At 43.9% G+C, this 25,672-nt stretch overlaps 1 protein-coding gene across 1 annotated transcript in view; it reads right to left on the bottom strand.

The window, feature by feature from the left end:
- Positions 1-12,535: 12,535 nt before the first annotated feature.
- Positions 12,536-25,672, bottom strand: part of DNAJC5B (DnaJ heat shock protein family (Hsp40) member C5 beta) — a 34,003-nt gene continuing 20,866 nt past the window's right edge. Inside the window, exons 3-4 of the mRNA XM_059042636.2 lie at positions 22,297-22,468; positions 12,536-12,697 (exon numbers count right to left, since the gene is read on the bottom strand). Of these exons, the coding sequence (XP_058898619.2) occupies positions 12,603-12,697; positions 22,297-22,468 (267 nt within the window). The 3' untranslated portion in view covers positions 12,536-12,602. The remainder of the gene's footprint in view (positions 12,698-22,296; positions 22,469-25,672) is intronic.

Here is a 25,672-nt window from a genome sequence, read left to right as displayed (position 1 = left end):
GTTGACTGTGGAGATTTAATCCGCTGCTCCTGAGGCCGCTGGGAGAGATTTCCCTTTCTCTTCTTTGTTCGCACAGCTCCCGGGGTTCAGCTTTGGATTTGGCCCCGCCTCTGCGTGTAGGTCGCCTGAGGGCATCTGTTCTTCGCTCAGACAGGACGGGGTTAAAGGAGCAGCTGATTCGGGGGCTCTGGCTCACTCAGGCCGGGGGGAGGGAGGGGCACGGAGGCGGGGCGAGCGTGCGGCGGCAGAGGCCGGCGTGACGTTGCACGAGCCTGAGGCGCGCCGTGCGTTCTCCCGGGGAAGCTGTCCCTGGATCCCGGGACCCTGGCGGTGGCGGGCTGCACAGGCTCCCGGGAGGGGAGGTGTGGAGAGTGACCTGCGCTCGCACACAGGCGTCTTGGTGGCGGCGGCAGTGGCCTTAGCGTCTCACGCCCGTCTCTGGGGGCTGCGCTGCTCACCCCCGTCTCTGGAGCTCGTTTAAGCAGCGTGCTTAATCCCCTCTCCTCGCGCCCCAGGAAACAAAGAGGGAAAGAAGAGTCTCTTGCCTCTTCGGCAGCTCCAGACTTTCCCCGGACTCCCTCCCGGCCAGCCGTGGCGCACTAACGCCTTCAGGCTGTATTCACGCAGCGAACCGCAGTCCTCTTCCTGGGATCCGACCGAAGCCCGAGGCTCAGCTCCCGGCCCCCGCCCGCCCCGGCAGGTGAGCAGACAAGCCCCTCGGACTGGTGAGCGCTGGTTGGCACCGGTCCTCCGTGCGGGAATCTCTCCGCTTTGCCCTCCGCACCCTTGTGGCTGCGCTCTCCTCCGCGGCTCCGAAGCTTCCCCCTCCGCCACCCGCAGTCTCCGCCCGCGAAGGGGCTCCTAGTGTGTGGGAACCTTTCCTCCTTCACGGCTCCCTCCCACTGGTGCAGGTCCCGTCCCTATTCTTTTGTCTCTGTTTTTTCTTTTTTCTCTTGCCCTACCCAGGTACGTGGGGAGTTTCTAGCCTTTTGGGAGGTCTGAGGTCTTCTGCCAGCGTTCAGTGGGTGTTCTGTAGGAGGAGTTCCACGTGTGGATGTATTTCTGATGTATCTGTGGGGAGGAAGGTGATCCCCGCGTCTTACTCTTCCGCCATCTTCTCTCCTCCCTCTCGAAAGATCTTAATGAGACTAACCCCCAGCTCCCCACCTCCATTAAGCAGGTTAACAGGAGCCATTTGTACTGCAGGGAGATGGCAAGACTGACCCATCCACTTCCCAGGGCTCCATAAGCCTCTGCAAACTCACTTGCAGTCTTTCACACTCAGGGGAAGTAGAGCTCTCATCTTGTTCACACAGTGTCTTCCCCAAAGGTACGATTTGGGGGGTGGGGGAGGGAGGGCGAGGATGTTGCAGGGAGATTTTCTTCAGAGATTCATATTCCTTTAACAGCCTTTTATTTACTCTCTACTATGTGTTAGGCATTGTTCTAGTGCTGGAGACATAGCCGTAAACAAAACAAACAAATCCCTACTCTGATGGAGCACACGTTCTGAAGGGGCAGACAATGAATTGACCGTAAATAACATATAGAGTAGTTTCAACAGTGGTGAGTACCAGAGGGAGAAATAAAGCACAGGTAGATCCAGAGTGTGGAGGGCACTGTGCTTCTCACAGTGGGAAACTGACGTAGGAAAAAAGCAAAATAAAGTGCTACAGTATAAATACATATACATACACACACATTTATTTTAAATGTTCGCAGATAAAATTCCTTTAGAAAAAGTTAAAGTTTGCTAAGTTGTATTTCCTTTGTACTATGAAGAAATAATAAAAGATTGCTAATTTAATAGTCTGACGTAAGTAATGGTATATTTTTACTAATAGAAATTTCACAATTTGTACCTTGTTTTGTACAATGGAGAAATTGAGTGTAGTTGCACTTTTATTATGAATAGATAACATTTAAAGTCAGGAAAAGAGTGTACATCTCATTGTATGAGTGGTATTGAAATGCCTTACTTTTATATATAATAGCAAAGGTTCTCATTCCAATCTTATGCAATCAGAATAATGGAACAGGATATATTAACTTGGATTTATAGACCTATATATTCACTTTTAGTGGGGAGGGGACAAGTTAGAATATACTGAGGGTAAACTCTGTTTTGACATTAAATAAGTATTGTTTCTGACTTTACAGAGTTCACATATGTCTTAGGGCACCAGGGTGGTATAGTATTTACGCAGATAGATGGGAGAGCTAGACTACCTGAGTCCAAATGCTGGTTCTTCTGTTGTTAACGGCATGAGTTAATGTCTCCAATTTTCCCATCTGTGAAATGGGAAATGATAGTACCTACCTCATAGGGTTGCTGTGAGGATTAAATGAGTCAATCTCTATTAAGCACTATACTAAGAATAGGGTCTGGCACATAGTAAGCACCATACATATGTTTGTTTGTTATTTTAAAACATATTAAGTTTTCTTAACACTATCTACACATCCTAGAAAATTGTGGCAGGAACTTTATAAGAATTTAAAAGTCACAGCTGTTTACCAATACCAACTACTCCAGAATCACTTTTTTTTTTTTTTTTTTTTTTCGGTACGCGGGCCTCTCCCTGTTGCGGCCTCTCCCGTTGCGGAGCACAGGCTCCGGACACGCAGGCCCAGCGGCCATGGCTCACAGGCCCAGCCGCTCCGCGGCATGTGGGATCTTCCCGGACCGGGGCACGAACCCGCGTCCCCTGCATCAGCAGGCGGACCCTCAACCACTGCGCCACCAGGGAAGCCCTAGAATCACTTTTTAAATTAAAAAAAAAAAAAATCCACCTTGAGGCGGAGGCCGGGGAGAAGTGAGAGGCGGCCTGGCGGGGTGTCGGCGCTGGGCGGGGGGAGCGCGGGAGTGAGCCCCCGGCTGAGTGAGTTGATCCCTACAGGCGGTGAGAGGCCCAGGGCCCACCTCGGAGAAGCGGCGTCGCGGCGCCAGCTAGCAGCGGGCCCCCTCGCGGTCCCCGGGCCCGGCGGTGCAGCAGCAGAAACGCCATCCTGCTTACTGCTCTTTTGCGTTCTTGGTACACAGCGGCTCCCCATTCGCTCTGGGAGCGGTGCTGCTGTGCTGCGTATATGCGTGTGCTGCGTGCACGCACACACGGGTGTTGGTGCAGCTCACCAGCAAGTGTGCGGCAGGCGAATGTGAAGGCGTCCCCTGCTTCTCTGTTGTCACACAACTCCCTTCCCTGTGTTTCCCTCCAGTTTTCCTTTGTGGTGTTTTCGCAGCCTGTTAGGGGAGGCTGAGCTGTTAAGATATGAAAATGGAGCCCCGGATGGGGAATTTGCCGTGGGGAAGGGCCACACTTACTGATTGCGTCATCTTGGAGAGCACATTTTGCTGGGAATGAAAGGACCCCTCCCTGAGCAGGATGCTTAGTTATTGGGAGGTGGCAGGCAAGGCACAGCCCAGCCGGAGCACAGGTTGATTGGCTGGCTGCTCCCTGGGACAGGTGGCCCCGCTGGCATCCTGTGGGTTCCGAGCAGGTGGAGATGTGGATATCTCCACGGGAAGCTCACACCAGGCCACAACAGCTGTCTGCCAAAGGTACAGGAGTGTGCAAAGTCTCTCTTCTCTTCTCACCCCCTCCTTCCCTCGAGTCTTGGTTCCTTTGGTAGCCGGGGATATGGATCTAGGGCGCCGTTGCTGGGTCCCCTGCCTGTTGCCACACGCCCATCCCCCCGGGGCTGTGAGACAGCAGGGAGTCCAGCTCGATGATCGGCCGCACGGGGTCATGTAGGCTGGGTGTGGGTGAGGGTCCGCCTGCCTGTCTGGCGCTGTCTGCGTGTCTGACTTACGAAAACGCCTGTTGGTTGTTCTTCCTCGTCCTCTTCCGAGACGCTTGTTTTTTTCAAGCTTGACTGTGGGGGAAAAGCTTGTATGAAATTCTCCCTTTGCCTCCCCACCTCCCCCCAAATAAAAGGGGGCGTCAACATTGGTCGACTGGAGAAGCCCCGGGGGAGGGGGGAGGGGGGAGCCTGCCTGCTGGAAGGGCAGTGCCGCTGGGGCTGGGGCCGGACTGGAGCTCACGCTGGAGCGTCTACTTTCTATGCACACCCCGAGCACCCCATTCCCAGCAGAGCAGAGGTGAGTCCCTGCCAGGTGCCCAGGCCACCACAGGTCCAAGCCAGGGGCTCACGGTGGCTTTTTGTTTGAGGGCCCTGTTGGGCGCAAACTGGTGCCACTGTTGCTGCCAACCTCCGGGGACACCGCCACCCTGGAGCCCACACACGCCCAGCCGTTCTGCTCACTGGATAGCCCTCAAAGCACCCCATCTCCAGCTGCCCCTGCAGGCTCATGGGAGGCTTCACACCGCCTGGTCTCCGGGCTTCCTCATCTCCCCCACCTAGGTGCCCCTTCCCCTTTTCCCAGGAGGGGCTGCCAGCCGTTATTCAGCAGTGGCTTCATAGGTCACCACCAGTGGGTCTGGGTCTGGGCCTGCGGGAAGGATCCTGCTCCTCCTCTGGCTTTTAGGTAGTCTCACCTGGCAAGGTAATTGTCCCAAGCACGTTGCCTTCCCTCCCAAGAGCAGACCCTTTCTGTGCACATCTTTGGAGGGGTGAGCTCCTTGCAGAGGCCAGAGCCAGCGCAAGCCGCGGAGCAGGGGCGGGAGGGGTCCGTGGTCCTCCCAGGGCCTGGCGGCTCTTCTTACCGTTCGTCCTGCCTCTTCTCGCTGCTTTGGGCTCTGAGCAAGTCCTTAGAGCCCCTCTTTTCCACTGCCTGGTGGGGCGGCAGAGGCTACCCTCTCAGCCCCAGTAGTGTCAGTTCCTCTTGGACTCTTTACCAAGTGGCAGGCTGCCTCTGGGTAGGACCACCAGTGTCTGGCACCGCGAGGTGAGGCAGGCAGCATCCTTAAGGACCTGAGGCCAGCGGGGGAGGCAGAGGGGCTCAGGCTTGGGAGGAACCTGTCTGTCTGCACGCAGTGAGGTGTGCGTGGATGTGTGTGCACGCGTGCCTGCTTTTTTTTTTTTTCCCCCCCCATGGGGACAGTTGCATTTGGGGCATTTTTCTACAAGAAACAGCCTTCTCTTCCCCCCGCAAGGACTGGCTGTTACCTAACTTCCAGCCAGCAGAGAACCTCACCAGGACAGCTGGTGTGGCCCAAGGGTGGCCCAGGCGGGAAGTGGGCATAAGGATAAACCCCTCCCCAGATTCAGTGTGAGCCCCAGCGGGAGGGGGTGGTGGCGCTGCTGGGGCCCAGAACTGCGAGCTGACGCCCCGCCCCGCCCTGCCTCGCCTTTTCTCTGTCCCCTTGAGTGACTGCTGGGGCAGCAGTAGCTGCCCTCTCTGTCTGGACAGTGGTGTGCGGCCAGCAAGCTGGCTGGGTGTTTGTGGCGGGGCCTCCCGGTGCCCGGGAGGCGACGAGGATGAGGCAGTTTTTCCTGACTGTATACGTGAATATTTGTGTGATTAACACAGACTAAAAAAACCCTGAAGAAAAAAAAAAAATCCAACTTTTCACTCACTTGATTAACGTTGCAGTTATTGGTCAGGCAAGAGAAGTGGCGGGTAGCCCTACGAAAGGCACACGGGCTTCCCAAGAAAGCAGGTGCTGCAGGTAGCTGGAGGAGGAGGAGGAGGAGGACACAGAGGAAGTCTTTAGGAATTTGCTCTTGAGGAATTTGAGGATTTTGAGTCTTCGAGGATTTACTTGAGGAAGTCACTGGGAATTAAGTAAGGGCCATTCTCTAGAGGAATCTTCTTGAGCGGCAAAGGGCAGTTGAAGAGAAAGGTAGATAATAAATGCAGTGACAGGAGTGACAGTTCTTTTGAAAATAAAAGAACCCTGGGAAGGATCTGGGCAGGGAGGTGTAGAAGGTTCCTTTTCAAGAAGGACAAATGTAGTTGGAAATATAAGATCATTGTGGAGAGGCAATATAGTGCAGCTGTTAATATCATGGACTTGAGGACCAGCCTGCGCTACCCCTCACTAACTGGGTGATCATGGCCAAGTTACTTCACCTTTCTGTTTTAGTTTGTCTGAAAAATGGAGACTAATAATGCTGACAGTACTTGTCCCACAGGTTGTGGTGAGCATTAAGTGAATATGTAAATGTTAAATATATAAAGCTAATATAAAGCTCTTAGGACAGTGTCAGGTCCTGAGCACGGTGACCGTTGGTTATTATTGTTCGTTCAGCAGATTTTTAATTTATGAAAAATGAATCATGTTTTTTCAAATACAAATGCACCTGTGATCCTAAAACCCAACACTTTCCACCTCCTTTCAAATCCTTTAGCTTGGCAGATGGGATGTGCTGAGAAGAGGTAAGAGAGACAACTAAGAAAAGCAGGAGATAAGCAGGGAAGTGAATCATTTTAAAATCTATTAAAACTTTACCCTTTTATTTAGAATAACATATATCTTTCAGGTTTTGGTAGCTGAAAATTAAATTTCCTAGTATGCTATATGTTGAGTTAAAAAAAATAAATTCCATGCTAAATACGATAAACTTTTGAAATGAAGGCATCTTGTAGAAAATTGTTATGCTAATAAGTTAATCAGTAGATAGGCAATACTTTTCATTGCTTGGTGGCTTTCATTTTTTACTTTTATAAAGCTAATCTAGGTTAGCTTTAAAATATTGCTTTTTGCAATTATAATAATTCTGAAAATATCAGTTTAGTAAATAGTTAATGTGTATACATGCCAAAATAGATCATTCTAAAAAACTTAAAGAAAATTTTGGAATTTCATTCCCAAAGTGACTATCTGTACTAAAAAATTTCCCCCAATTATTCTTCACCAGAAAAGAAAGTGTGTCGTAGATGAAACTTTGAGAGGAGATGAATCTGGACATCTCAGGAGTGGAGATATTTGGGTACCAGAGCAGATTACTCAGAAGTAAGAAGAAAAATCCCTCCCAGGTAAGATCCTTCTTCCTGGCCCTGGGAACAGGGATGTGCCTGGGGGTTCTCAGCCACTGGAGAAGCTGATAATCAGATTTTCAGCTCTGAGAAAGCTCAGGTGGCAGCCCAGCTGTGAGTAGAATGTGTTAACCGCTGCCCTGTAAGTGCTGATATGATTCTGGGAATTTAGTTTTGCTTCTTGGGGACAGCCCTGGAATAGCATGAAAATTCCAGAAAATTGTATCACATTTTGGCACCGAGCATGTTTAAGTCCCCTTTTGGAGTAAGACTTTTCTCAGAAATGGTATATGTTGTGAGAATTAATCAACAGGTATTTTATTAGTCTCTTCATTTTTAGCACTGTGCAAAGCACAGATGTAAATGCTGACTCTTAAGATGTAGTTCCAGAAATCACTGCTAGCTTGAGCCACCTACAACTTGGAAATGACTTTGTTTTACAGAAACTGGTTATACATGACTGAATCTAAATTTCTGGCCCTTTGTGGTCTAGACCTGCTCAGGAATAATATGAAGATGACTGTTACTTATGTGCTTAGGAGGGCTGCAGGCTGGAAGAAGAGGGGTTTGGGAGAGGAAGACTTGTGTTTCTTGAATAAAGGTCTTTCTCTGTTTGGAGAAGGACTGTTGCCTGGAAATGGACATTTGCCTTCTTATCAGTGAGGAGTAAGGGATGGCTGGCTGCTGAAATTTAAAAAAAAGAGAACTCTGAAATTGGGTCAGAGGTTTGATTGGGTGCCAAGCTAATGTATTAATTTTTCTATTAATTAAATTAATTAATTTTGCTATTCATATGCTAAGCCTTCCTAAAAACCTAAGGATTCTAGCAGCTTCTGCATTTCTAGGAGGTAGGAATTTCTGTATTCTATGACACAGGTTAAAAATTTACTCATTTAACAAATATTCCCCAACTGCCTACCATGTGTCAGGCACTCTTTTAAGCAATGGGAATTCAGGGCACAAAACAGACAAAAATCTTAGGCCTTGTGGTGTGGGAGAAAGATAAAAAGGTACTAAGGAGAAAAAGCAGAGAAGGAAAATAGGAAGCATGAGGTGGAGGGTGTTAACAGTCCTAGGCAGGGGGGTCCAGAAAGCCTGCAAAGAAGGACATTTGGGAAAAGATCTGGGGGAAGTCTCTTGATGGTGTGTTCTAAATTGAACTTTGGCTTAGAGCTGCAGTTTAACAGGATAGCAAGAAATTTCACTTCAGCCGGGTTTTGAGAGTCCTTCCCCTTCTTCAGATTATAAGGGGTCTGCAAGGGTTTATGTCTTTGTCCCCTAAGTCAGTTTTGAGCCCCTCATCTTGCTCCAGCCTGGTTGCTCCTGAGGTCTCCGTGTCCGACCCGGTGTGGTTACTTTGAGGAGCCAGATGTGAGCCCAGGAGTCTTAATGTGTATAAAGTCCTGACTTAATTTCGTCACCCAGGCATCCCAGTGCTATCTCACCAGAGCCTCTCCCCTGTGGGGACACAAGTCTGGGCTACTCTTGGAACTCCCCCCAGAACTCTCCAACCTGTCTTTAGTCTAGAGGCTCCTCATGATGGGGGTTCTCTTCCTAAAATTTCAGCACACATCTTTTTTTCTTTCTTTTTTTTTTTTTTCTGGCCACGCTGCATGGCTTGTGGGGTCTTATTTCCTCGACCAGGGATTGAACCTGGGCATAAGAGCGTGGAGTCCTAACCACTGGACCACCAGGGAGTTCCCAGCACGCACCTTTCCAACAGCCCAAACAAAAGCATACATAGGTGGTTGTTTGCCATGTGGCTGACTACCTTTGTTTTTAACCTCTGAGGCTAGGGCAGCAAGGGAGTGACCTTTTAAAGATAAATCAGGAGAGCACTCATTCCTTCGAGTGAGATTCCTAAAGTACTAAGGACAAACCAAAGTTAATGTCTAATAGATTACCCTGCCATTCATTCAAATAATTTGGTCTCTGCAAATTATTTCTATTTGTCAGTATACTCAGAGAACTGAATGAAAAATAATTTTGTTCCCCCTTTGCCTATTAGCGTTATGATTATTTGTGCTTGAAGTTGGAGTCGGGGAGGACATCCCTTTACTAATATCCTGTGACCCGGGCTATTTCCTGTCTCTCCCTTCTGCACCCTACACCAGTTGGGGTTATTTCCTGTCTCTCCCTTCTGCACCCTACACCAGTTGGGGTAGATTGCCAAAAGTTCAGTTTGTCTAAAAATTCCAGTAAATGTGAACGCAGAGAGTTGACAATGGTGAGCAGAGAGATTAGGAGACTAAAACAGAGAAATGAAGGTCAAATGTAAGAAAGGTGGAAGTGGGAGGAGGAGGACAGGGAAGGAGACGGAGTGTTGAGAAATGGAAGAGAAGGGGCAAAGCGGAAAATAAAATTAAAGAGACGGGATGAGGGAGTGAAACAAAAGAGGAATATAGAATAAGGAGTCAGAAGGACAAGGAAGAAACAAGTGAGGAGCACTGATTCAGTGTTAAACTCATACAGTTCTGGAGGTCAGAAGTTTACCACGGCTGTCAGTGGGCTGAAATCAATGTTTTGCTCGGCTGTGTTTCTTTCTGGAGGCTCTAGAGGAGAATCCATTTCCTTGAGTTTTCCAGCTATCGGAGGCTGCCTGCACACCTCGGCTCATGGCCCTCTTCCTCTTCCATCTGTAAAGCATCTCTCTACTCATTCTCTGATCTCCAATTGTATCTCTCTTACCGTTCTTCTGTAGTCACATCTCTCTCTCCATAGTCAGGAAAGGCTCTCCATTTGTAAGGACCAGAGTGACTAGACTGGGCCCAACTTGGATAATCCAGTATAATCTCCCTATCTTAAGGTCGTTAATAATCACATCCATAAAATCTGTTTTGCCATGAAAGTCCTGAGAATTAGGATGTGCACATCTTGGGGGGCCATTATTGTGCATGTCACAGAGATCAGGTAGCCTCAATAGGAACCCTTTCTATAGGTCAGAAGATCAGCCAGTACATTGCCAGGTAAGTGTATTTCCAGACCAGGCCATGTCAAATGTGTTTTAGTCTACATGCCATTTGAAATGTAGAAATAGAATGTCACTTATGCTCAAAGGAATAAAATGTGTGTATTTTGGGAAATAAAAATGCATATATATTTTTATGTTCTGATGTAAGACAGCAAAAAGATAAATAAATGGTTGACCTGTGAAACCTTATATGAAATCCCCTTCTCTGATAGCCTGGAGACCAGGATTAGGTAGTGAGCCACCGAAGTGGCATTTTATTTAACCCTGCATGAACCGGAGCCATGCAACCATTGCTGAGGATCATGGTCAGCATGTCCTTTCTTTCCTCGATGCTTCTCTGCTAAGATGCTTGTGGATTCAGAATAATAGCAGGTGATTCCAGATGGCAACTCCACAAGATGCTTACGTGGCCCCTCCTCAGATGGAGAGTTGATCTTTGTTTCTATGTAGCTAAGGGGCATTCTGTAGAATTCATTCCCTCACTCAGAGACATCCATGAGCATGCATTTGCCACAACCGTGGTAACTAGAAACTAGCCCTCTGTGGGAAACATTGGCCAGAATGCCTCCAGGAATTCCACCATCTGATTCGGATTCTAATTCCTGCCCTCTTCTCATCGCAACCACTCTTGTACCAGCTCTCTGGGAAAGCTGGGAGTGGAAGTAAAAAATTCCGTGTGAGAAAGAAAAAAAGAGGTCTGGGAGAGAAAGAGAAGATGAGCTTTGTGACTTGTAAGTTCCTATTCAAAAACAGGACTGATGTTTTGCTTAGAGTCCTCAGGAAGGAAATGTAGTGGCTCAAATTATCCCCAGATGGGGCTGTTTATCTCCTTGTTTCCTTCAAATGGAACGTAGCACTCAATTGTTGAGTATTGAGGTTTCTGAGCACTTACTGGTCACTGGCACTGTGTTAGTATTGGGTATTTTCATGGGTCTTGTTGGACGGGAGAGTTTATATACATAAGAGGTCACATTACATTTGTCTATGTGAATCAACATATACAAACTCAGGTAAAACCATCTTATACTTGTTAAATACTTGACTTTTCAGAGTTCTTTCACTTCAACTATTTCACCTGGTCTTGCAGCAATTAGGAATCTGAACAGACAAGAGATGAAAACAGAGTCAGAGATTAGCCATATTATTCTCATCTCACTTGGTCACAGGGCTAGTTTGTGAGCCCTTAGATTTGAACCAGGTTCTTAATTTTCAAACCAGGGCTCTTTCTACTTAATTACGTCGATTTAAAAAAAAAAAATTCCAGTAACTCAAGAGTTAGAGCAGAGTTTTAGTTATGTCAGAACTATCAGCTATAACACCATTTCCCACTTACAATGTACATTTAACTTTAATTAACGATAATTTGGTGGTGAGGCAGAATAAGAAACAAAGAAAACAGGAAATGGCATTTCATGCAGTGTTACATAAAAACATAACAAGATCTTGAAAAATGCAATATTACATAAAGAACTAAGGAAGACCTGGAAAAAAACGAACACTTGCTGCTCACTTAGTATTTTAGAAATAGCGTATGGTTTCTACCACATGATGAATATAAGGATCAAACAAGTAGACGCAGAGATGACCTCTGAGCATAAATGTTCAACATGTACAGAGCAGAGCATTTTCTGGTCAGTGTTATTAATCCCACTGAAAATGGGGTGAGTGATATGCCTTTAAATTTAAATTTAGGCTGTAGAATTTAGAATTCTGTCCTTTACCTCATGTGTTTCTTTCTCTTAGTCTGGCTAATCTAAGCCTGTTGGACAAAAATTATTTTAACTTAAAATTGTTAAACACATTGTTTGGGGCTGGTTTGGGCCCAGAATGATTTTCTGGATCATTTATAACATTTAACCAGGCTGAAGTTTTGTTTTTGTTTTTATGCCAATCTACAAGTACACACAAAACTTCTTCCTTCCTGGTTTTGTCAGTTTTCAGTAAGTGACAATTTGTAATCTTTCAAAAATATACTTTAAAATAATACTATTTGTCTTTACCTAATAATTTCTTCCTGCCTTTGAAATATTTCTGTAGCCATATTGAATATCATGGGAAAAATCTCCACACACACACACACACAAAATTCCTCCTAAATTCTCATGTATGTTTTGCTGCTGATATAGGCAGATATGAATACTACATTTAGTTAAATAGATGAAAAGTGGCTTCGGTTTTGAAATACTACTTTAGTCCATAAGGAATGAGGTCTGGCTCACATAAAGGGCAGGCTCATAAGCCTGTCCAATGCCACTGTCTTACCTCATGCAAGGAGCATAAAACAGCTCTTCAGGCCTTTATTCATTAAAATGGAATGTGTGGGCTTCCCTGGTGGCGCACTGGTTGAGAGTCCGCCCGCCGATGCAGGGGACACGGGTTCGTGCCCCGGTCCGGGTAGATCCCACATGCCGCGGAGCGGCTGGGCCCGTGAGCCATGGCCGCTGAGCCTGCGCGTCCGGAGCCTGTGCTCCGCAGTGGGAGAGGCCACAACAGTGAGAGGCCCGCGTACCGAAAACACAAACAAACAAACAAAAAAAAAATGGAATGTGTGTTTCCATTAGGAGTTCTACTCAAAGAGTGAATCTGCATACTGAGAAAATTATGTAGCAATCATCTTTCCTTAACCTAAAAATAAAATACAAATGTGGAAAAGTTCACAGCATTTCATGTCCCCTACACTCCCCCATCAAGACCACCTGGAGACATGACTGAACAAAGAGGAGGTACTGTGGACCCTCAATGGGCTCAGTATTAAGAGTCTGTACAATAACTTCGAGGTTCTTCTCTGATTAGCAGTGTTTTCTCATTTGCATTTGTAGGCTGGAGGACAACTGGAAAGTCCGTATCTAAAAATAAACAAAGAAAACCAGTAAACACCCTCTTATGTTACATTTCATTTAATGGGGCAAGTGGTAGATATTTTTGTTGAAATGATGATCAGCAAATCAGTTCAATTCCTAAGATACTAAGGATCCTACCCTTTAAAGGACTTCAAAAGGGAGGATACACTGTCTTCATTCTTCATTTAAGTTCTATTAGTTACAGAATTATAAAACCAAAGCACTAAGCCCAGATTTCACTTTGAGGCAATTTCTAAAGCTGATAAACTTGAGCTTTAGGTTTCACCATTTTGTGGGGATGAGGACAGGGCTGCCACCCATGGTCATATAGACTACAGTGTATATCTATATGAAAAATACCTCTAGAATCATGCAGTGGACAATTGCATATATGGCTCTGGTTGGGAGAGAGGTCAAAACCTAGAGTTTGCTTAGGTGAAGGGTCTAATAGGAAGCTCTCCACATAAAGCTAGTACCCCAAATGGTTATGTGCTATTTAAATCACCATACCCTTAAGTCTTCCAGGAAATTTGCTAGTCTTGAGTTTTGATGAGGAAGTGAAGAGCTCCCTTAAAAATGTCTGTTAGCAAGCTAATGAGCACACAATTTGGCAGGTCAAATTTACAATACCTGTGTGTTCTAAGAAACCTCAGGCTGATAATTTAGTTTAAAATGGTCCAGTGCAAAAGCACAGAGCAGAAGAGAATTGCCCCAACCTTCAACCCAGGCCTCAAAGAATCCCCCCCCCCCCAGATTTCAAGAAACATAAACTCATAGTAAAAAACAGAGAGATGGGAGAGACAGGGAGAAATAGAGAGAGAGGGAGAGAGATGGGGAGAGGGGGAACATTACACATAGAAGCAATGCACACTGAGTGAGAGCCAGTAGAAACAACAGAAAGCCAGTCAGACCCAGAAAGACTTCAGATCCTGCACTTACCAGACACAGAATAAGAAAGAATTAGATGTGTTTCTCAAATAATCAGATGGATTTTGAAATTAATAATAATAAAAAATCTCTTTTAGACATTAACACATCTGAAATTTTAAAAACTTGATGAATGGGTTTAACAGCTAAAGAGAGAATTAATGGAATAGAAGACAGATTTGAGGAGATTAATCAGAATGTGACACAGGGAAACAAAGATATAAAATAGGAAAGAGGCTAAAGGACATGAAGAATAGAGTGATATTCTGACTTATATTTAATAAAACTTGTAAAGAAATGAAAAGAAAAGAAGAGTAGAGGTAATATTTGACGATTTAATGGCTGAGAATTTCCTGGGATTGATAAAAGACACCAATCCACAGATTCAAGAACCAACTAGGATAAATTAAAGAGAAATTCATACTTAAACATCTTAGTGATATTGAAGAACACCAAGGATACCGGTTTTAAAGCAATCTCACTTTCCAATAGCAGATATGGAAGCCAGAAAACTATGAAATTATATTTGCAATATACTATAAGAAGATATCAACCTAAATTTGTTGATAAACCCTCTTATTGCTACATTTATTTTTTTAAGCATGATTTACAGGTATTTTCAGACAATAAAAACAGAAGTTATGCCACCAGCAGACCTAATTGAAAAGTTATAATTCAGACAGAAGTGTTATCATATGGAAAAAATTGTGCTGTATATAGAAATGATTAGTAGATATGTAAGTAAAACTAAACAATTATGTATTATATAAAGCAATAATAATTTATGAGGCTTAAAATTGAGATAAAATTATGACAATAGTATGTAAATCAGAAAGGAGATGATCAGAATTAAAGAGGTATAAAGTTCTTGTATTGTTCAGGAGAGGGTAAAGATAAGAATTAACTTTCAACTTTGGTAACTTAAGTATGCTTGATAAATTTTTAAGGCAACCCTAAAAAAAATAGAACAGAGAATATAATTTAATTTAATATATTTAATATTAAATATTTAATATTAAATATTAATATTTAATAATTTAATATAATTTCCAAACTGGAGGAGAGAAAGAAATGGAATGTGAAAAAAAAATTCTATCAGTACAGAAGAAAGAAAAAAAGGAAAGAAAATAGAAACAGAAAAAATATGCCGACTTAAAGTGATAATTACAAAATATTAACAGAAAGCATGTATATAGTACTTGTTATGTGTCTATCACTGTTCTCAGTGCTTCATGTATATTAACTCAATAATAGCACTACAAGGTAGGATAATTATGATAGCTATTTTACAGATAAACTGAGGGACAGAATGTTTTAAGTAACTAGCCTGCATTACACAGGTAGTAAGGAATAGAGCTAGTATTAAAACCTGGGCAGTATTTCTCAGAATCTGTTTTCTTAAAGACTGTGCTACACTGTCTCTCACAAAGAGTAAGTTCATAGAAGAAAACATATATCATTAGTTATAAAAAATACAAACGGACTCTATTTAAAAGAAAAAACATGGCCAGACTGAATAAATCCCCCCAGCAATATGCTGTTTACAAAGGACACATCAAAAAGCTTTTTTTAATACTGAGGTTATAATATACAATATGATGATTACAGTTAACACTGCTCTGTGGCATATTTGAAAGTTGCTAACAGAGTAGATCCTAAAACTTCTCATCACAAGGAACAGAACATTTTTTTCTTTTTTTTTTGTCTATATGAGATGATAGATAGTAACTAAACTTATTGTGGTGATCATTTCACAATATATGTAAGGCAAGTCATTATGCTGTACACTTTAGACTTATACAGTGCTGTATGTCAATTAAATGTCTCAATAAAACAGAAATTTTAAAAAGGAAAATGATTACAGATGATTTAGGATAACAGTTACCTCGAAATAGAGAACAGCAAGCAAAGAACTTAAAGGTAATGGCACATAATGTTCGTTTGTATGTTCCTGATGAGTAAAAACAATAAGGGATAAAGTAGTTAAGGGAATTACCCCCAGAATCTCTACCCATAACTAATAGAGTTTGGGCTTGAAATGGGACTGACTTCAAAGCGCTTTTCTGTCTTAGCTACTACTAGTGTACTGCTCTCAAAGTAGCTGCATAAAAGACTGATAATCAACTTTCCCATTTCCTCACACTTTGTGAATACTGGTGCTTTGTGGTATCTTTTACTTCCTGCCATGGGTGAATTTTCAGGAAACAAAGAACCTTCTCCTTCTCTGAAGAAAGGGTGTTTAGTTTCTTTCTGTAGTCAAATCCCCTCTCTCCTCTACTACAGATATTTTTTAATTGAAGTGAGATTCACATAACATAAAAGTAACCATTTAAAGTGAACAATTTGGGACTTCTCTTGTGGTGCAGTGGTTAAGAATGCCCCTGCCAATGCAGGGGACATGGGTTCGAGCCCTGGTCCAGGAAGATCCCACATGCCACGGAGCAACTAAGCCCACACGCCACAACTACTGAGCCTGCGCACCACAACTACTGAGCCCACGTGCCACAGCTACTGAAGCTCGCTCACATAGAGCCCGTGTTCCGCAACAAGAGAAGCCACTGCAATGAGAAGCCCACACACCACAGCAAAGAGTAGCCCCCACTCTCCATACTAGAGAAAGCCCATGTGCAGCAACGAAGACCCAACACAGCCAAAAATAAATAAAATTAAATTTAAATAAATAAATTTAAATAAATTTAAATAAATAAATAAAGTGAACAATTTAGTACATTCACAGTGTACTAAATATATAATGTTGCAGAACATTTCTCCAAAAGGAGACACATTAGGCAGTTGTTCCCTGTTCCTCTTTTCCCCCCAGGCCCTGGCAACCACCAGTCTGCTTTCTGCCTCTATGAATGTACCTAATCTGGATATTTCATGTAAATGGAATCATGCGGTGTTTGTCCTTTTGTGTCTGGCTTCTTTCACTTAGCATAATGTTTCCAGGTTCATCCACCCTTAGTATGTATCAGTACTTCATTCCTTTTCATGGCTGAATAATATTTCACCTCTCCCTTTTTTCATTTTCTTCCTCAGAGCCTCCCGGGTTCCTCTCAACTCTCTCCCCGCTCTTCCTAGCTAAAGTCCTCCTGCTTTTGCTCTTATCTAGCAAACCGTCCAGGACTCCAGCTGCTTTCCGTCTATCACATTTCACTTTGATGGTCTGAGCCCTTGTCTGGGTATATCCCAGTTTGGGGTTATTTGCAAATATGCTTTCTGTGTAACTTCCTCTTCGTTCAGTTCCTTGATCAAACTGTGCACTGGAACAGCCTAATGTGACTATCCCTGCCTTGCCTGGCATCTAGAGCTCCGTCCACCATTATCCACAGGATGCTGGGAGGTGCTGTGCCAGATGCTGTGCTGGCGTCAAGATTCCTCCCTTCTAGGGTTCTCCTTCCCCATAATCTCCCACCCCTCAGTCCTCCTCATTCTTTACGTTTTCAGCTTTAAATGTCACCTCCTCTGGGAGGCTGTCCTCACCTGCATCCGGGTCAGGCCCGCCTAGTGTTCACTGTCACAGCCCCTGTGCTTCTCTTTTGGCAGACTTGTCATACCTGTAAGTTTAGCTAGCTCGTTGTGTGACTATTTGTTGAGCACTTGTCTTCCCATCTCCTCTGCGATACTGTAAGGTCCAAGACAGCAGGGACAGCGTCTTTCTTTTCTCTAGCCCCTAGCGTAGTGTCGGGTAGATATTAAGTGCTCAATAAATGTTTTCTGTGAAAAGACTGTCTTTTTTTTTTTTTTTTTTTTTTTTTTTTTTGCGGTGCGCGGGCCTCTCACTGTTGTGGCCTCTCCCGTTGCGGAGCACGGGCTCCGGACGCACAGCCTCAGCGGCCATGGCTCACGGGCCCAGCCGCTCCGCGGTATGTGGGATCTTCCCGGACCGGGGCACGAACCCGTGACCCCTGCATCAGCAGGCGGATTCTCAACCACTGCGCCACCAGGGAAGACCGAAAAGACTGTCTTGATAAACCCGTCTAGTAAATTTGCTCACTGAACCTTAGCAGGCAAAATCTGAAGAAACCTTGGGTCCACTTTGAGCAGCTTCTGGGGTAGCGTTCTGAGCTGACTCACTTGTCCTGCTCTCCCGGCCCGGGGCCTTGACGGTGCTTACTTGCTGTTCTCATATAAAGAGGCAGCAAAGGGCTTTGGACTAGTTGCAAGAATTATTTTCCATGAATTATTTTTAGAAATCAGTTCCTTTTGACTGGGGGGAAGGGAATAGGAAAGAGATTGAGTGGGGTTGGTGAAAAGAGGAAGGATGAATTTCATCTCTTCCTTGGTGCCCTTTTCCTGAGCAATAAAGTTTGATGAATGCTGAACGGCAAATGTAATAAATGTCTCAATATCTTGGCTGAGAGCGAGTCTAATTACAAGCCATATGGCCTCTTCAGCTCAGTGGCTGTGAATTTATTTGGGTTTCATCCAGGTGAGTAGCAAGAACAGTTAAGCAGTCAACAGATTTTTCTGTGCTCTGAATTTCACATTTTTAGATCCAAGGTCAACCCACTATAAAATCTCCCTTAAACACTTTATTTCCTCTCCTTCAAAAAAGTGGGGAAATCATGACTCTGCAAGAAAATTTTTGAGTTTAACTGGGAGTTTTCAGTCCACTGCTTGCAGCTTGGAAAATAATTGAACTTATCTCTTGTATTTTTGGTTTGCTTTGCCAGGGTATTTAGAGATAACAGGTTTCCATTTATGCTCATTTCGATACCTTCTTCCTTCCTTTCTTTTCTTTTTTCTTCATTTTTCCCTTTCTTTTCCTTCCTTCCTTCCTTCCTTCCCTCCCTCGTTCCCTCCCTCCCTCCCTTCCTTCCTTCCTCTCTTTCTCTCTCTCTCTCTCTCTCTCTCTCTCTCTCTCTCTCTCTCTCTCTCTCTCTCTCTCTCTCTCACACACACACACACACACACACACACACACAGGGTCCCAGGAGGGAATGGTGTTCTATCTCAAGATGGTCTCTAAAGCCCTCTTGACTGGTGGAATTCTGACTTCATTGTGGCCTTTATCTAACAGAGGAGTGTAAGGTCTAAATGAGCTTGTTTTAAATATAACACTCAAAATTTCACAAAGTGGAACTTCTAATTTGTGAACATTTGAAAGGAAGGGCAATAACCTGGTATCTGTCACCTTTATCTTTCAAGCTTCAAATTTTCCAAGACAAATAAGGGGGTATGGACAACCCCCCAAGACACTGTCTCTCTTCTATTTGCTCCTAATTGATTCATAAGAATAATAGAGGGCTTCCCTGGTGGCGCAGCGGTTGAGAGTCCGCCTGCCGATGCAGGGTACGCGGGTTCGTGCCCCGGTCCGGGAAGATCCCACGTGCCGCGGAGCGGCTGGGCCCGTGAGCCGTGGCCGCTGCGCCTGCGCGTCCAGAGCCTGTGCTCCGCAACGGGAGACGCCACAGCAGTGAGAGGCCCACGTAACACACACACACACACACACACACACACACACACACACACACAAAAAAAATAATAATAATAGAATTCCCCTGTGTTCCTAGAATGCCACTGGGATTATATTTTTATTCCGAGAAAGAGATGGGAATCAGTTTGCAAGTTCTAAAATTTCCAGGGAATATTGAAGATGCCACTGTTTTGAACTTCCCTCCTTTATTTCTTAAGGGTAGAAGTTAGATTACACTCTTTCACATACTTGAAGGAGACACAATAACCCAAGCAAATCTCTCCTCTCTACTAGCAAATCTAACCCTGTACCACTACTCTTGAACAGAAACTATGTTTCTGTGGCTTGCAGCAACTCTGTGTATAATTATCGCTAGCCATACTGGCGTAACAATGGCTTTAGCGATAAGCCCTATCACTCACTATCCCAATTTGATTGCTTAGGGGACATGAAGATCCGTGCCAGACATGGTGTCACACACTATGAATGTGTCCAGTGGGCTCTGATCCTGGAAGTATTGGGTGATGGAGGGGCAACAAGGTTTGAAATGTGTAGTCAGAATGGGTCTGTGGAAAAATTCTTCCAGATTTACATCTTATATATGAAATAAACTAGATAGGAGTTTTCTTAAATCTGACAACAATCCCTAAAAAGTTAGACAACATTATCAGTAATGAGTTGTAAAACTGAAACTTTTCTAATCTACCAATAATAAAAAACAAATTTTGAAGAAACATGCTAGAGGAAGGACAATTATTTTTCTGTTCTCCCTAAGGAAATGATATTAATGAAATTATTATTAAATGAAGAGGCAGTCAAAGAATGTGCACCGAGAAAGCATAGGGGGAAAGTATTATAAGGGTGTGTCAGGCAGTTAATTAAACTATTGCTATTTTTCAAATTTTATGATATTTAAGATATTTATCAGTTTTTAAGCTTTGCAATTTTTTTGTAATTTCTTTTTTCATTATAAATAAGTATTCACTTTCAGATCTAATTTTGTATTTGTAATTTTATATTCTTTTTCTCTAAAAGGACTGTCCAAATTGTGTAAGTTTCTGGCCCTTGAAAACCTTGATTAACTCTGCATAGGAGCTTTTAAATATTTAGGAATAGGATAGAGCTTTTCCTTTTGGTTAAGACTAATAGTAACACGGTCAAATGGGTTCGTGACTTACTAAGTCTGGAATCTGACCTCTGCAATGGAATTGGTAGCTCTGGGGTGTCAGAACTGAGAACAGTTAGCGGCACGTAGATTTATCACCAAAAACTCTGCAGGAAGGAAACCTGGGTGGAATTTGGCACTGAGTATGAATTTCTGTTCCAGAAAAGAAATCTTCTGCATAGAAGGTCTGCTGAAATGCCCTGGTGGAGCTTTTATCTAATTTAAAAAGGAAAGACTTTGAGGCTTTTCAGAAAAGTGTGGAACACTGGACTTGAGGTATCTAGGCTCAGTTCATCTAGTTTTGGTTCCCGCACTATAAAGGAAAAGTTGAGATAAGCTTGACCCAGTGGATGACGATGACAGTACTGTCCTGTCTAAACGCCCCTTCCTATCCTCTGTCAGTGACTGGACTGGGTGGATGGATATTATGGGAGATCTGTGAACAATGGGCCCAGCGACCCCTGACATGATCTAGTAACAGTTTATCTCCCTCAGAAGAGCAGGTGAGATTAATGCACTGAGCTTATCATTCTTAAGCAATTTATGCCGGTGTCACTGGCTGTTCCCTGAAGAAGAGTTTATACTTCTTCTTATGTGTATCTTAAGAGATACACATAAGAGATACACTTATGTGTATCTCTGTTTAACCCATTTACGAGTAATACAGCTTGCTTGCTCTTTTTTTTTGGTGTGTATGCCCTGTTAGAAGATTTGTCATTTTATATCCCCAATAAAGCAAAAGAAAGTTGTAATTATATTCCACCATGGGCCTACGATTTGGCTCCAGGGGCAGTAATAAAAAATGGTGAGAGCAAACCCCCTGTTGGCCAGACTGGCCACCCAGTGGTCCCCATGGGAAGGAATCACAGCTTGCAGGGAAATCCCTTCTGTCCTCTCTGATCTCCCAATCCTAACATGGTCTGAGACTAAGTACAATTCACATGATTGAAGGCTCCTTTCTTTAAGCTGGACTCAGGGTGGGTAATAACTGGGTATTACTTAGCATCACATTTGATAGGGAATTGAAAGCATCCGGAAGCCTTTAAACAGTCTCTCCTCTGTCTGATGTCATGGAATTTCTACTTCATTGTGATCAAAAGAATCAGAGTACAGTACACAGAAGTGCACCATGCCTAATTTCCGCAGTTCTGACAGCAGTGGGTCACTGTCTGAATTGTTTATTTGGCTGTCCAGGCTTCTTTGTGACTTCGCGATAAAGTCTGTTATCCAGAATAACGCTGCATTCTGCAGGAGAAAATAACAGTAGGGTTATGGCTGCAAGGCACAAAGGATGATGGCAGGTTTGCCTCCAGTTTGTTTAAACAAAGGCGTTTCCCGGAGAGTGTGAAGTATTCCTGATGATGTGAATTCTGTGAGACTGTTGTCTTCCTTGACGTTTTTTCTTTATCATTGCTGGGTCTGGTGAACTTGAAGAATCAAGTAACCTCTCATGGCCATGCACACGCATTGACAGACATGTGCAGGTGGCTTAACAAAGCAGACAGTCCCGTTTCTACGGGACAGTATTCTTGATGCTGGCTTGAGGCGATCTCTGAATGTGTGGTTTTGGAAGGAAGCTGCATTTCTGGGGAAGAAAGGCTACCCTCCCCCGGTTTTACCCAAAACTCATTATCAAGTAATCAAAAAGAAGAAAAGCCAAGGGTTGTTGACTTCTCCTGATGTCCACTCCCTTCTATCTAAATAGAGATCCTAAAGTAACAGGCTGAAATGCGTCTCCTGGGAGAAAATTTCTGCCTTGGTTCTCCTACGCCTGGGCACTCCCACCCAAACCTCCCTGAACCCACAGTTCACTCTTTAGTAATGTGACTGAGACTTGTACTGGCTTTGCTTTGTGATCAGCATAGTTCATGACTTCTTTCTGACAGTGTCAGCTTCTGCTTTTCTCTGTGGCTGGTAAAGGTAACTGTCCTTTCGTCCTCTCCAAAAGAGGTTCCGAAGGTGAAAGTCTACGGCTTTCCGCCCATTTGGTGGTTGTATCTCCCTCACTTTAGTGGTAGCCGTCACCATGGGGCCTGGTGCTTGGCCAGGCCTATGAAGAGACACCCCCTGCTCTGTTCTCATCTTTTACTGTACCTTTTTCTATGTCAGTCTTGATCTGTTCCTCAAGATCCTCTGGGGACACATAGAAGTCCTCTTCTGGCATCGATGATTTAGGCCGGCAGCGTCCACAGCAGCAGTTGCAACAGCAGCACAGACAGCAGCAAAAATAGCAGCCAGTCAAGAGGCCAATGATGACAAACAAAGTCTAGGGGAAACAGAGGCAAAGCAAAACAGGGGTGAGGGGGAGTGGGGTGTAGGAGACCCCAGAAATCGAGTGTGTACCCATGTGCCTCCAGAGACCTGAAGGTATCACAGTTCACCCCAGAGACCACATGTTCACCCTCACCCTTATTCCATGGAGGACCATCTTTTTAGTTTCCTTGGCAACAAATTCCTCATGAAGTTTTACCTAACAAGTTAAGCCAGGAGCAAGTGACTTGCAGCCAGAGTGATGAAGTGTGACATCTTCTTCTTTATTCTCAAGCCATGGTGATCATAACCTCTACAGGTCACCTGAGCTAACCCAGGGCATGAATCCTTCTCACCAGGAAGAGCAAGGGATAGCTAGTCCTGACACCACCGCATTCCCCTCAGTCACCTGGCCCTGCAGGCTCTCTCCTCACCATCTCCGCCGCCTCCCCATTGCCTCTCTCCTGATTGGTAGGGCTTTAGAATGGATCCCCTTATCTCTGCTCTGGACCCTTCAGTAGCCTCCTAACCGACCTACCTGCTTCCACTCTTGCCTCCAGCCCACTCTGCACATTGCTGCTGGAGCTTTCTGACATGTCCCCTTGAACCCATGCAGCGACTCTCCTGCCTCTTAGAAAAGGCAGCAGCTCCTTATTAATGGTCATCTGGCTTCTTCTAGTGCCTTCCCTGCACCAGCATGGCCCTGTTCCTGCCATCCTTGCAGAGCTTTGCTCTCCCTATGGATTCATCTGCTTAGACACCCACTGTCCCATTCCCTAGTCATCTAGAAAATACCCACTCTGTGTTTCAGATTATCTCAGAGACCCTCTGGCTGACATCTTTCCTGATCCCCATCTCCTCCAGAACAATGACTCCCTCCTTTGTGCCCCAGCTGTATATGCCATACAAATGTCTACCACAGTCCTGTTTTGTTGACACTTTAAGACAGTGATCAGTTTATAATTCTGTCTCAGACTGTGAGCTTCTTCAAGGCTAAACTATATGTTAGTTGTCTTTCAGTCCCTCCTCTACCTAAGGAATCTAGTACCTGGAGTGTGGTAGACAGTAAATGCCTACTGAATTAGTGAATGTATTAATTGATTCGTAGATAAACAAATGATTTGTTCCCCGTGGTGAACAGCGCCAGGATTTCCCCACGAGCATTTCCCTCACTAAGTTTGCCATAGCTAAAGGTTAAAGGCTTAAACTCTCCCAACCCAATCTGAAGTGAAAACAAGCCCATTTTTGTGAATTGAGCAAGATAAGTTTATGATTTTATTAAAAATATGTTATTTGAAGTAGAAAGTGATTTTATACACCCTCACACCTATGGTCCTTTTGCTATGGATTCTCTACATTTTCAGAGTCATAAATTTCTTAAATTATTGTGCAAAGTATAAAAAAACTTCTCCTCACCCACTGCCTCTAAGACCCTCCTGTGCAGTGTTCCTGAGCCAGTGCCCCAACAAGCACCCCCCCCTTTTTTTTTTTACCTACTTTTGACCTTTTTTGCTTTCACTTCCCATTCCCATATTTTTTCTCCTCTCTGAAAATTTCCTTTAATACATGCATTGTTTTGTTCTTTAATTGTTCCAACTAGATTATTTGCCTGTTGCAGAAATAACCTTTTGCCTTATCCTTGCAGTGCTTAGTGCCATACAAGGCATAAGTAGGTGTCCATTGTTTTTGAAATATTTTCAAATTGGTACACTGATTCATACATGTAATGCATACTTAATACATGATCACTAGGTGCCAGGCCCCTCTAAAGGGCACTGGGCAGTTAGGCTTTGGCACAAGCAGAAGGGAAGGTCGATTTCTTTGTAGCCTTAGTTTTAAAGAGCCACATCAGGAATTATTTGATGTATATCTCTTATACTACTGAACAGCTTCTGCTTGTCTATATGAATTTTGATCAGTTTTGTCAACTTCCTGGGCGAGGAAATCTATTCTCCTTTTTATGCAGGTAGGCCCCAATATGCAGTCAGGTGCTAGTGTGTAAATTATCTAGAACTCCAGATGTACCTTCCCATGGAAATAGTGTCATACCTGGGGGTTAGGTTCCCACAGAAACCTGTATCTTACATAAACATTGAAACTATCATCGTAAATGACATTGACAATATGTACACTCTCATTCTAAGTTCCAGATCCTCTAGGCAGAAACTTGTCTCCCTCCCAAGTCTTCAATGATAAAGAAAGGATGTTTCAGTGGGAATCCCAGTTATCCCCAAGAAAAGGAATTCTGAGGACTGCAGAAGGCAAATGAGGCTTTAGGCTGCAGACTCTGTCTCCCCACGCCTATGAACAAAAACATATTCTCTCTCATGCTGCATATATAAAACTATTCAATTTAGCAAGATATATTTTAGGGGAAGAAAGTAGCAATCAGAGTACTACTGAACGTGACATCTGCCTCTGGAGATCTGCTGTTTCTTTATTAATTACAACTCATATGAATGTGAGTTCATCTGATTTCACAAAATGTGTGAGCTGTGAACTTACTACATGTATGTGAACTGTCCAAAAAAGATGCAGATGGACTATATGTATGATTCATATGTAAATATACTTTTATCAGATGATAAGGATATTAATACTCATAAATATAAAACTATCACCAAGCATGCATATACTAGGGATTCTTAGGAAATCAAGCAAAATTTACTGTCAAAAGTCAATGCCGGTTGCACTAAGTCCTTAAAAATGTTGCCTTTTTCTTGACTAGATATCCTTTTTCTCTCTCTCTCTCTCTTCCTCTCTCTCTCCAACTCGGTGTGCTCCCCTGTTTAATTCTTACCTTTTTCCCCTCATTTCCTTCTCCACTACTTCACAGCAGGCTCCATGTGAACCTATGACCTAATTACCATGTATTCTCCGCAGTACTGTGTTTGCTGATGTAGCCTATGCTATAGATAGGAAAGTACATGGCTAAATTTGTCCCATAATAATTTTTAAACAGTTGTCACACTAATAAATTATTTTAGGTTTTCACCAATGAGTCAGTTCTTAATTTGTCATTATGGGGGTAGGGAGGGCAGTCAGAATTAACCCGAAGCTTCAAATTCGAATATAATTAATGTCTAGAAGTATTTTAAGTCATGCTGTATTTTATAATTATTTGGGGAGCTAAAGCAAAAACGATCCTTAAGTAACAGCTCCTTTTATCTGTAGGAGTTTAGTAATGTAGTAAGGTTAGACCTTCTTTGAGATGGAGTCT

Source organism: Kogia breviceps, chromosome 17 (genome assembly GCF_026419965.1).
Source record: "Kogia breviceps isolate mKogBre1 chromosome 17, mKogBre1 haplotype 1, whole genome shotgun sequence".
Classification (NCBI taxonomy): domain Eukaryota; kingdom Metazoa; phylum Chordata; class Mammalia; order Artiodactyla; family Physeteridae; genus Kogia; species Kogia breviceps.
Note: the sequence above shows the minus strand (reverse complement) of the source record. Positions and strands in the feature narration are given on the sequence as shown.